Source organism: Hyaena hyaena, unplaced genomic scaffold (genome assembly GCF_003009895.1).
Source record: "Hyaena hyaena isolate Hyena2069 unplaced genomic scaffold, ASM300989v1 scaffold_218, whole genome shotgun sequence".
NCBI classification, from domain to species: domain Eukaryota; kingdom Metazoa; phylum Chordata; class Mammalia; order Carnivora; family Hyaenidae; genus Hyaena; species Hyaena hyaena.
In genome coordinates, this window is record NW_024080851.1 from 1626737 (window position 1) to 1640070 (window position 13334).

Below are 13334 nucleotides of genomic sequence, written 5' to 3' on the forward strand. Positions count from 1 at the left end.
TGTACGTTATCTACTTCTAAACCGCACCCTACCTTCATTGTAAACACTAGGTAGCATTATAGTATCTATAAATAAACACATGTGTGTGCAGGCTTTAAACGTGCAGCCAGGACTCCACACCTCCTATGTGCAAAAAGGCAGGCTCATGTGTACCAGGCAAGCCCACCTGCCACACCCACGACAATGAGGCTGAGCCCCCGACACTCCGGTGAGGCAGAGTCTGGGGTCTCCCCTGTGAGGGCCTCACCGACCACCCCACGGGCCCCAGGACAGCAGCAGACCAGGAGACAGCACTGAGAGAGACCAGCCCGGGGACACGTGGCTGACGGTGGCTCCAGGTGGTGGGACCAGTCTGGCTCACCCACCACCTATGCCCCTCAGACTGGCGTGGAGGATCCCGGTGCCCCCCAGGCTGTGGCAGGAGACGGGCAGGGTGCCCCCCAGGCTCACGGCTGAGCTGCTAGCACAGGGCCACCGTGACGGCACTCTTAGAGCACTGGAGGCTCTGTGGGTCGCGCCGGCCAGCGGGTCAAGGCCCACCACACTGGCACTAAGGCCCTGCCTCGTACCCCCCAGCTCTGGGAAGCTGACTGCAGCTGGATCCCACCCCAACAGCCCCCCCAAGCAACAACTACACCACCACCCGTGCTCCTTAGCATCTCAGCCCCCTTTAGGGCGACAGGCCCACTGGACCAGCTCTGCGGCTCTCCCTGACACCCCAGCCCCACCCCGTCACCTGGGCGCATCTGTCTCACCAATGGGGAAACTGAGGCTGGGGACCACAGAGGGTGGCAGATCTCCACCCCCACGTCTAGGGAGCCCCCACTGCTACAGACTTGTCTCCTCGGACTTGCTGAGGGACCAACCTGGGCCTGAGGTCCCTAACCACCCCCACCCCATGGTCTGTACTCCCCGCGCTGTGCCCCCTCACCCTGTCCTATTCATACACCCAGCTCCGTGCTCCCTGGCCAGGTCCCTCACCCCGATCTCCCCACTCCATGCCCCTCCCCACAGCTGTGCTCCCCACTCTGTGCTCCCTGGCCAGGTCCCTCACCCCGATCTCCCCACTCCATGCTCCTCCCCACACCTGTGCTCCCCATTCTGTGCCCCTCACCCTGCCCTATACTCCCCTCTCCATGCTTCTTCCCCACCCTGTGTTCCCCTCTCTGTGCCCTGGTCCCCCACTTTGTCCTCCCCACTCTGTGCTCCCTGTCCCAGGTTCCTCACTCTGTGCTCCCCTCTCCGTGCCCCACCTCCCCACCCCGTGCTCCCTGCTCCAGGTCCCCCCCCACCACCTTGCCTGCTGTGCCCTTGCAGACGAGATCCCCACCGCACTGACCTGCTTCTCGTTCTCGTCCTCCAGCCTCAGCCGATCTTCGATGCAGTTCCGTGCCTGCAGGAAGGCTTTCCGCTGGGAGCGCTCGGCCAGGACCCGCACAAAGACGCCGTACATGTTCACACTGAGGAAGAGCAGGGCATTGGCACCAAGCTGGAGGGGAAAGAACAGTACAGAGCACCATGCGCGTGGGGCACTAGCTCAACAAACTAGCTCACTCCTCGACGCCCCCTGACAGCCGGCACGCAGATGACCGCGCTGCCCGGGGCACTGCGTGGGCGGGCCTGACCCACAGCACCAAGCGGGCACCACACGGCCACGAGCCATCAAGGCCGGCACATCCTGCCTTCTGGGCTTGTCACGGGGCAGAACAGTGTGCCAGGTGTGTCCCCCAAATGCACATGAAAGCCCTGTCCCCCAGGACCCCAGAGCGGGACGGCATTAGGACATGAGGTCTTCTAGGAGGTAATTACGTGGGAATGAGGTCACTAGGGAGGGGGAAAGCCCACGTGACTGGCGTCCTCACAAGAGGAGACCAGGACACAGACACGCGGTGAGGGACGACCCTGTGAGGGCCGGGGAGGAGACGGTGTCCAAGCCATGGGCTGGGCCGTGCTGGGCATGATGGCCGCCCTAGGTCACCCTCCGAGGAAATAGGAGCGTGAGGAGACAGCAGCCGCTCAACGACGGAGCAGCAGAGGAGGGTGATCAAAACCAAGAGGAAGAAAGGACCACGTCACCGGTGATCACGAGGCGTCACCGGAGGTGAGTGAGCATCCAGAGCCCCGTGCTCGGCCCTCGCGGCCTTCCAGGGATGGGAATGAGGAGGGGCCGGCTAGGAGGACCCATCCGGGGCACTGCCCAAGGCCCACACTTGGAGGTTCGCACCTTCTGGAGCAGGGAAGAGGCCTTGAGGGACATCCTGCTTTCAGCAGCCCTAACTCAAGGCCGGTCCAGACCACCCGGGAAGCCACGGTGGCCATGCCACAGGTCGTTGCAGCCCCGGGGAGGATTGGACCCCACCTCCCCGCTCAGCCTCCTCTGCTGGTCTGTCCCACCTCGCTTGGGCACAGGGCACGCTCACAGAGAGAGGAGCCCACCTGCCTCACAAAGGGCCACAGGGTGTCTGGGAGTCACACGAAGCCGCAAAGAGGTTGGGTTTCTGTGTCTGAGGCGACGGGGGCATTTCCCGCAGGTTCTGAGGGTCACTGTGGCTTCTGAACCAAACGGAAATACGTCCACCTAGCACTGTGACCCGTGCATGGCTGCTCGGGACAAAAGAAACACGGGGCGGTTGGGGGGGGGGCAGTCTCTGCAAAGACGGCCCTGCCAGGGTGGAGCGGGAGGATGCGGGAGGGCAGGCCGCAAGCTGCGTGGATGGAGAGCCCGCAGCCCTGGTTGGGGTTGGAGCGGGCCAGGGTGCAGCCCAGGGACCATGCAGGGACAGACTGGGGCCCACCGAGGGCATGTGGCACCTCCTATGTCCAAGCCCAGGAGAGCGTGACTCGTCCCTCAGGAAGGACATGCGGGGCCGGGGTGGCAGACGGCAGAGTTGTTCAAGGAGATGACGGGGATGTGAGAAAGCTGGGCACATGGATCCCCAGGGCCTGGCACACAACCGTCCTCCCCCAAAACCGGGGTGAGCTCGCCTGCATGCCCAGCAGCCCAACTCACGTACACCTGCCGGAGTTCACGGCTCAACACACTCGGGAATGTACCTGCGACAGCGCCTCCCACACACCGCGCTGTCCCCGTGAGGGTCAGGGAGCCGCCTGAGTCCTATAAACACGGTGCCCACGGTGACCTGTCATCTCTGTGTGTCCCTGCTCACACCCATGTGACTCACTCACCTCCCTAACACCTGCTCACCTCCCTGTGCCCTGCCTCCCTGTGACCTGATGGTCTCTATGTGATGGGCCATCTCCTGTTTCTCTAAAGCCACTGATCCACCAGAGCTGGAGCACTCCTTGCCTGAAGCCGGTGTGGGGCTGGAAGAAAATGCTTCTGTGGTGCTGAACCAGCCTCTCACCAGGCACGGGGCAGGGGCTGGTGCAGCCCTCCCGGGGGCACTGTGCCGTGTCCCGGTGACCAGGGCAGTGTCCTCTATGCTCTCAGACTATCTGCCCTGTTTGTGGATCACCTCCCGTGAGCTGTTTGTGGAGCGTCAGAGGCAGCAGGAAGCCTGGCATGTATGAAACAACTGAGGGCGGGTTTGCAGAATCAGTATTTAAACACGATCTGAGCATGGTGCCCACAAGCACGGTCCTGGGCACTTTTCCAAACTTCAAACAAGCACGCGTCACTGCACAGAGCACGCGGCTCCTCCTGGGTGATACCCAGTCCGTCTGGCTTCTAGCGCCCCTCCCAGCCTGGGCTTCATGTCCCAGAGGCACGTGGGACACCGTCCCACCCCAGCCGGCCACAGTATCCACTCTGGAGCCCCGGGCCATCCCTCTTCCCAGCAGGGACACAGGCGGAGGACAAGGCCTGCCTGGGGGGCCAGCACCCACAGACAGCCCTGCACTGGGGCCAGGACGCGAGTCACACTCACAGGCGGCAGACAAGGCTTTTCCAGAAAGTGAGGCATCAACTGGGCCCAGTGTATGACTCAGGAAATGTGGTGTCCCCCCAGTGAGGCTGGGGCAGGGGTGGGACACAGGCTGAGGGGCAGACACGTCTGGTCAGGGGAGAAGTCACAGCACAGTGGGGCACGCTGGGTCACCCCCTCCACACACCTTTATCACACCTTCCCTCAGGCCAAGACGGCCCCCCAGGGAAACTGAGACCCCAGGGGCTGGTCACTGAGTGCCTGCCTGCCCTGGCCACACTGCTGAAGCTGCCCACACAGAGAAGGAGCTGGTGTCCAGCACGTGGTGGGGGCAGAGGTCTTCCAGGTGGCTGGTCCCCCTGCCTGGTAGTTCACAGCCACACAGCCAGGGGCTTCCATGCCCCCCCCCCCGCCTGCCCACCTGTCGCTCCTGTGTCCCTCACCCACCCCCACCCCCAAGATCAGGGGCCTGTGGCAGGTGACACAACGGGCCATACTGGCCACCTACCCACACACCTGGCCTCAGCACATCTGCCCCACACACATGGCCTTTATGCACCCGCCCCACACAGGTGGGAGAAGATAAGGGTCTCCATGCTCAGCTCACACCTCACCTGGCCTCTCCACAATCCTGCCTGGCCTCCTTTATGGAGGTGAAATTGAGGCTAGGGCGTGGGCTGGCTCTCACAGCTGGGCAAGTGAGCAGACAAGGATCCATCTGGCCTGGGTTCAGACTCCTCACTGCGCTATCCTGCCACTTCCTGTTCCTAACTAACTCTCCAGACAGTCACAGGCCATGAAGTCAGAGGCCCAGGTTCAAACCCAGCTCCGCCTGCTGCCACAGGACCATGTCTTCACCTGCTGTGTCCTGACATGGGATAACATACCCCTATAACATCACCTTCTCTATTGTAATCAGGGTTCTACCAGCTGGAATCAAACCTACAGAGATACACCTCCTCATTCAAAACATCCCTTCACCCACCCTCCCATCCATCAACCTACCCATATACCCATCCATCCATCCACCCACCCATCCATCCACCCACCTACCCATCCATCCATCTACCCATCCATCTGTCCATCCATCCATCCATCAGCCCATCTATCCATACGTGCATATACACTCACACGCATCCATCCATCCACCTACTCATCTAGTCATTCCTCCAACCATTTATCCATCCATCCATATCACTCATCCATCTATCCATCATTTGTGCACCAATCCATCCATCACCACCCAGCCATCTATTAATCTACTCATTTATCCACACATCCATCCATCCATCCATCCATTCTTCATGTACCCATCTATCTATCCACCCATACGCCCCCCCACATCCATCCGTCTATATAATCCATCCATCTATCCATCATCATCCACCCACCCATCTATTCATCCATCTACCCATCATCCTCCCATCACCCACACCCATCCATCTACCCATCCATCCATCCATCTACCCATCTGTCCATCCATCCATCACCCATCCTTTCAACCATCCTCTGAAACACAGCATGAGCTGGGCCTCAGACCTGTGTCCCCTCCCTGCTGAGCTGGCAGGGCCTCCTTGCCTTAGACAGGCCAGCTGGCTGCAGGAATCCTGGGGGCCTCCTGGGACAACAGGGGTGACAGACACCTACATCAAAGCACTTCTGGGAGGTGAAAATGTGTGTGTGAGCTCTGGCTTGGGGGCACACATGGGCCACCCTGCTTCACACCAGCCCAGTCACACACATCTGCTACAAAGGAGACCATTGTCTCAGATGGGAGCTAAGGTCAGGGTCGGGGAATGGTTTGTCCTACGTGACACAGGAATTACTGCAGAGTGGCAGCGGTTCAGAGTCCTTGGTCCCGCCCGTGCAGGCACCACACTGACACTTCTGGGAACCATCTAGAACATGTGTGAAGTAGTAATGCACGTGGGTCATGGAGAAGCAGTCTCTGGTCAGGCAACCAGCATCAGTGCAAACGAGCAAACCTCCCAGAGCCATCAACCAGGGCACGTGCTCGCTGCAGAAAAAGCAACACACAACATCTCACACAGCATCTCAGGTCCTGAGCCCACCTGACCACAAAGCACGGGAACCACAGGGCCACAGCGGGCCATCTCCGCCCAGCATGCTGCCTCAGCAGGAAGTCCTGTTCCCGCTCAGTCAGCTCCACTGATGCTGATGCTGAACAAAGAGCCGCAGCCTTGGGTCACCAGCAGGGCTCCCAGGCTGCTGGTGGAAAGTGCTGAGCCCATGGCCAGAGCGGCGGGGAAAACCACTCAGGGCCCCTCCCGTGTGGCCAGGAGGGGTGGCAGTGGGTCAAAGCAGACCCCCACCCCGTAAACCCCAGCAGACAGCCAGTGGGACAGGTGCCTCGGGGAAAGGGACAGGATCACCTAGAGACAGGTGTGCACGGTTCCCAGGTAAGCAGCCGACCCCCCCCAACACACACACACACAGCGGGCACCATCAGACCTTCGAGAGGGAGGCTGTAGGGAGGGGAGGAGCTGTCCACTGCGTCAGACAGGCTCCTCCCGCCCTGGCAGTGACCAAGTGGAGGAGACAGGCTCTGAGTGGAGTCAGAGGTGGATTAAAAATGGACAGAACTGGGTCTGGCACGTGGAAAGGAGACCAGTTCCTGCAGTGACCACAGAGCCACAGACCCAGCCAGAGGTTAAAGGCCACAACCTGGAGGGGAAAGGTGGGAAGGCAGTTATTGAAAGCATGGGACCACCTTGTGTCTGTGTCCCCTTCCCCAGGAGGAGCAGGAGGAGGCTTCCACTCATCCGCTCTGCCAGTCAGGGGCACAGTAAGAACCACGGCCTCGTCGCCATGGGGACCCCGCAACAGATGGCATCTCCCGCGACTCCCGAAAGATGACCTCTCCCTGTATTTACCTCATTCTCTTGGTGCACGTGCTGACCACGTCCCTCAAGTCCCCAAGGCCACCTTGCAAAGCAGAGCATCGCCAGCAGGCCTCCCAGGGGTGGGACCCGACCCAACCCTCCTTCTCCCCCTCCCCCTCCCACAGTCCCCAGCTGCGATCACACACTGGCTTTTGGCAGGGCCGCCTTCTCTGGCCCTTGTCAAGTGTGCACCTGGGGCACATGAGGAATTCTGTGTGCTGGCCTGTGCTTCATCACCCAGCATCCCCGCCAGGCCTCCCTGGCCACCCCCTCCAGCCTCTCTGGCCCGGCAGCCTGGGCCACTCTAGCTTGCTCCCACATCTCCCTGTGCCGCTGACCCCGCAGCACGGGGACAGGTGTCTCCCCTCCGGGCCCGCCCTGCTGGCACGGCAGCTCTACTACAGGCAGGACACAGCCCCCTGCCCCCTGAGGGCACACTTCCTGCCTACACCCATACTTGTCACATAAACCATTAGCTGCAGGGACGCTCTGGAGTGACGTGGGTTGTGCTTACCGGAAGCGTCATCCTGAATTTCACAATCACTGAGAAATTTCGAGATAAATAACCTGACCCAAAAGACCCTTTAGAAACCACAGGCCACTGCTGAGGCTGTGGCAGGAGGCTGGGCAGCACCCAGGAGGCAGAGGTAAGAGGAGCCTGGAGGCCACACAGGGAGCCGGGCCGTGGGCCCTGACCAGGCAGGAAGCCGTCTGGACACCAGCTGGACACGCAGACACCGCGGTGACCCAGGAGCGCAGTTCTCGGGTGTACAGGGCCCTGAGGCCAAGCCTGCCACTGCCCACATTTACCAGGGAGGGCACGTGGCCAGGAGTGACTGGAACTCCAGCCCCCGCTTAGCCATCTCTAGATCTGGGCACTGGGTGGATGGGCCAGTGGGTCCTGCAGCTTCAGTGCTGCCAGGCTTATTGAGCGCAGATGCCCTCAGGATGCAGGCACCCAGGATGAGGACCCAGTGACACGTCCTGGGGAGTCAGGAGGCACCGGCCACGCGGGGTTGCAGGAAGGCTGCGAGCAGACTGTTGAGATGGATGGACTCAGATGCAAGATCCATTCAGCGATGGAGGCCCCGGCCTCTGACAGGACATGAGGTCTGGAAAGGGGCGGCACTGCAGGAGGGGGCAGGGCCACAGGGCTCAGAGGTGTGCCTGGGCCGTGGGGGCCAACCGGGGGAGTCCTCTGGAGTGGCCTAGGCAGGAGGCCAGCACCCACCTTCTAAAGGAAGCACATGTCCTCAGCCCTTAAAATAAAAACTGCAGGAAGACGGGGACAGACACCCTTTTGCGACTGTCCCTTCTCTTCGATTCCTTCCTCCCACCTTTGGGGTGGGACCCCAAACATGAACGCCGGGGACGCATATAGCTGCTGTGCCATCTGTCAAGGTGACCAACCAGTCAGTTCGTCCTCATCTGCAGGGGTGCTGGGTCCTCTCCCAAGTGGACCGAGGGCAGCCAGTCTCCCACCCCTGCTCCTCTTTCCTCCCGGGAAGCCTCCTCCCCATGCCCAGGCGCTACAGCTTTCGCCTGGTAGGAGGGCTCTAACTGCCGGGGCCAGGGTACCTCAGAGGTGGCCTCACCAACAAAGTAAGTTCCTGCACTGCACGGTCAGACGCCCAGCGGGCCGCTCATCCTGCCGGAGGACTGTCGTCCCCGCCCTGCGCACAGGGGGCCCTCCAACGGATTTCTCGAGATGGGATCTTTTGGGAAGGCACACTTGGGGAAGACTGGGTGGCGGCATCTGCCCGGGGAGCCCCAGGGCACACCTCTCCATGGCAACCTCTGAAGCCAGGTGTCCCCAAGTCTTCCTACAGAGTCACCTGGTCACATACCCAGCCCACCTAATGATGCAACCCACCAGGCTGGAGATTTTCCCCAGGTTCAGGACTTTTAATTCCCCCCATGACTGTCTGAGCTCACGGCCAGGGGCAGGCCAGAGATGGCCGCCACGTGGATGAGCACCTGGCATGCAGAAATGATGCAGGAGGCGACTCGGGTCACCATGAGCCTCCCAGGGATGAAGGGGACCCCGGGCTACAAGGTCAAGAGCAGAGGGGAGAGGAGACCCCACCCATCCGGGGGTCTCCTCCAGGGAGGCCCAACTGGGCCACAGGGATGGGCACTGTTCCCACAGGAGGAAGACGGCAGAGGCTGTCCAGCAGGCCCTCAAGGAGGACATCTGCCCAGCTGGCCCGAATCGAGGCGGCCACACCCGGTGGCCCCGAGAGCCAGAGGCCCCTCCCAAGACAGACGGCAGAGCTGGTGCTCAGCATCTCCCAGGGCTGCACTCAGGCTTTACAAGCTGGTGGTGATACAGGACAGAAGCTGCTGGATGTGTGTTGTCCCAGAGAGCTGTGCTCTCAGAGCAGCCTTTGGAAGGGGCAGTAACACGCCACAATAACCAAGAAGTCTGTGCCTATTGAGAGAGTACCTCGAAATGTAGCCAGTCACTTCAGCCCCTGGGGTCACTTCCCCCCACACCCCTGGGTCACTGCCCCTCCCACCTCATGATCGCAGCCCCCACCTCATGGTTACTGTCCCCCATACCGCCGGGTCACTGCCCCCCATACCCCGGGTCATTGCACCCCATACCCCATACCTCAGGGTTACTGCCCCTCCCACCTAGTGATCACTGCCCCCACCTCGTGGTCACTACCCCCATATCCTGGGGTCACTGCACCCCCATCTTGTGATCACTGCCCCCCACCTCATGGTCACTACCCCCATACCCCAGGGTCACTGCACCCCCCACCTCGTGATCACTGCCCCCCGTACCCCAGAGTCACTGCACCCCCACCTCATGATCACAGTCCCCCATCCCCTGGGGTCACTGCCCCCACCCCCCGTTCAGAAGCACTGGGTCCAGGGTCTAAGGGGCAGAGGAGGATCCAGGGAGGATGCAATCACCTGCCCCTTGCCCCAAGCACGGAAGGGGCGAGTAGGGGAGTGGGAGAACACAGGACGTGAGCCCCGGAGGTGCGGCCTGGCCCTGCCTGGACTGCACTCACAGAGCACACAGATAGGAGGGGACACAGGTGTCCCAGCCCTGGTCGCTCGGCCCCACACTCGAACCTTTCACCTGAACCCCCCACCAGGTGAAGCCCAGGTGGGCTCACTTCATGGGCGGTCACCCTGTGAGGTCACCAGAGGTCATGGAGCCAGAGAGCCCTGGGCCCCGATTCCTTCAGGAGAGATCTCAGTCATGCTAATTAATATAGGTGTGTTATGCAAGCGCACACAAGCATGTCCCCATGTGTGCAGGTGGGTGTATTTGTGTGTGTGAATGTGGACAAGTGTGAGAACGTGTGTGACACATACGTGTCTGAGTGTGTTTGTATGTGCATTTGGGTAAGTGCATGTGTGTGAGTGTGTATACGTGTGTGTGTGTGTACATGTCCCAAACCAGGGGCCACACACGATCAGCACTGCCTGGTGCACAAGGTCCTTTCTGCCGGCCGCTCAGCCCCTCAGTGCAAGCCCAGGCGCCCACAGGGAGGGGCGTCACCCAGGACACCCGGGCTGCCCCCTCCCTCAACCACAACTGGCAGGAAGGGGTGGGACACGCCCCCGAGGACACTCAGTCTGAACAGGCCCCTGCTGCTGGCAGTGTTCCAACATTCGGCCAAGCCCAGACGTGGTTCACAGAGCCGGAGAAGAAGTGCAGGTCCCAGGCCACCAGCAGCGGGGGAGGACCGCAGGTGGCTGTCACCTCACTAAGCACTGGCCCATGCCCAGCAGACTGGAAGGTGTCAGAAGACGTATCCACTCCTACAGAGCCACGGAGCCACCTGGAGGAAAGCAAGGCATGGGGGTAAGCCCCCCTGCCCCAGGTCCCATAGCCAGGAGCTGCATCCCGCCCTTGCACAAGCCCACCATCCAGTGTGAGTCAGGAAACGGAACAAGGACATTTCTGGGCTCTAAGTCGGCAGGAACACAGCACAGTTACCTGCCCCCTGGGCGCTGAGCCCCAGCCCTTCAGATCTCAGGGAAGGCACAGGTGAAAGGCATAGCCCCAGAACCTGGGGGTTCCGGGAAGGATAGCAGGGCAGCTTTCACAGCAAGTGGGGACCGTGGCAAACAGATACTTCCCCACGGGCCCCGCTCTGGTCTGAGGCAGGCAGCAGCCCCCACGCCCACACATGTGACCCCTGGCCCCCATGGCATCCCGGGACCTCCAAACAGAAGCCTGATCAGACCCCTCTGCTAAAAAGGCTTGAAGGGCATTGGTGCTGTCTTCCGAAGAAACCAGAAATGCTCACGTGCCCTACAGCCAGCACCTGCCCTCCTCCCACGCCCACCTCCGGGCTGAGCAGCAGCCAACAGCCCTTAGCCTCATCTGTCCAGGATCCCGGCTGGAGCGCAGTGGCCTCAGGAAGCTTTCCTGAGCCCTCCTTCCACCCTGTCCCCTTCATACGCCTCTGAAGGTCACACAGACTCCCCAGCACAGACCTGGTTTCCCAGGTCCCACGGCCGACTATAAATCCTGGAGGCGGGGGTCTCGTTCCCATGGGCTCCCAGCCCCTGCCCCAGGTCTGGCATCCAAGCATGGACCACAGAGCTATCAAGAGAAGGCGCATCTGCCCAGCCTGTCCCCGGCACCTCCACCAGGTCCACCGGTGAGGGCCAGACTCCAGCACACCCCCAATCCCGGGGACCCGGCACATGCTTGGGCGGCAAAAAGGGTGCCCAGGACCACCTCGAGGGGAGCAGGCCGGAGCCGTGGCCTGAAGCTGGGGTGTGTGCCGTAGGTGTCTAGGCCCCTATTTCCCGTCAGCCTTAGCCCTGCTGGCCCGGCATGGGCCATTCCAGGTACTTGTTCGAGTCAGAGCCCAGCAGGGAGGATAACATGAATCTGCAAGGGACAGACCAGGCTGTGAGGCAGTGCAGGCTCTGGGAATCAGGTGTTCCCTGGGGACGCCCACCGGACACAGACCTGGAGGCGGCACCGCACACCACCTGGGGCCCACGGAGTGGCCAGGGCTGTGAGCATGCAGAGGGATGAGAAGCCCGAAGCGCTAAGAGCCCTGCCCCGCCACCAGGAGGCCTGCGGAGAAGGGGTCCAGCCGAGAACAAGGAGACTGTCACGGGGTCACTCCTCAGCAAGACAGAGAAAGCCACTCCCCGAGCCTTCACACGGCGGCAGCCCTGAGCCAGGAGGACCCACCTGTCTTCGTCCCCCTTGCGCCCCCACCCTGCAGCATGGGGTCAGCCAAGGCATGTGGCTGCACTGACAGGTAAGCACACAGGGTGACAGGGCGCAGCCAAGATGGGGGAGGAGAAGGGGAAGAGGGGCCAGCCTGGGCCTGGCTAGGGGGCAGGGGCAGGGCAGCAGGGGCTGGAGGCCCGGCAGGGGGTCCAGCAGGGGCAGTGCCCAGCTGAAGGAGGGGCCCTACTTGGTAAGGGCCCAGCCATGAAGTAGGGCAGCAGGGGCGGGGCCTGTGGAGGGAGGGGCTGGAGAGGACGTTCTGGGGCCTGAGCCAGGGGGTGCATGGCTCCCCTCCCACCCCCCACCCCCCACCCCACCCCCGCCGGGGGGAAGGGGAGGGGCCAGAGGGAACGGCCATTGGGGAGTGACAGCAGGGGAGAGGGACTAGGGGAGTGGTGGTTAGGGGACCAACAGGGGAGGGAAAGGGGGCAGCAGGGGAAGGGGCTGAGGAGCACTGGAGGGGGAGGGTCCTGGAAGGGGGCGGGACACAGGAAGGGACAGACTCTCCGCAACCAGCAGGAGGAGGAGCCAGTGTGTGGGCGGTGGGCTCAGGGAGCTTTGGGCACCTGGGTTCTGAGACTAGTGACATCGCCGGCCCACCAGCAGCACTAGGGGTCCCCCAAGAGTTCAGAGGCGTTAGAGGGGCACAGTGGGACTCCGGCCAACTCCCACTTCGCCAAAACGAGGGGATGGTGGTTTCTGTGGTCCTGCCAGCAGTTTGGAACTGGGCAGGGCACTGAATAGATTTCACTTCCGAGGGCAGACCACCGAGAGAAACCACTGTGCACACCACAGCGGACCCCGCGTGGGCCCAAGACAATATAGCAATCTTACCCCGCCCTGGCCCAGAAGTGGTCGTTTGGGGCCCATAGGGGGAGAGGCCACACCCGACAGAGGAAGCTGGGGCCAGCAACGGCGCAGGGGGCCTCCCGTGGGGGCACCCTGAGCCAGCCACTCTTCTCCAGACACACCCCTCTCCTCACCACCACTCCAAGGGCGTGACCTTGGCGTGCACACACAGTCCCCAAACAGCCACTCTGTCCTCAAGTGCCACCATGGGGAGAAGGGGTCACATGTGTGGCATCTCCCCTTCCCTCCTCACCCCTCCCAGCACCCCAGAATCCACCCCTCCAGCAGCTGTGCTCACCACCCCACCCCCACACCCCCACCTCACCCCTCCCCGCACCCCAGGATCCACCCCCCCAGCAGCTATGCTCACCACCCCACCCCCACGCCCCACCTGGGCCCTTCCCAGCACCCCAGGATCCACCCCCCCAGCAGCTGTGCTCACCATCCCACCCCCACACCCCACCTGGGCCCCTCCTC

The 13334-nt window shown here is 62.0% G+C and overlaps 1 protein-coding gene across 1 annotated transcript in view; it reads right to left on the reverse strand.

Moving 5' to 3' along the window:
* The window catches only part of ADCY1 (adenylate cyclase 1), a 98826-nt gene that overhangs the window by 81721 nt on the left and 3771 nt on the right, over positions 1 to 13334 (reverse strand). Inside the window, exon 2 of the mRNA XM_039242968.1 lies at positions 1340 to 1489. Coding sequence (XP_039098899.1) covers positions 1340 to 1489 — 150 coding nt within the window. The remainder of the gene's footprint in view (positions 1 to 1339; positions 1490 to 13334) is intronic.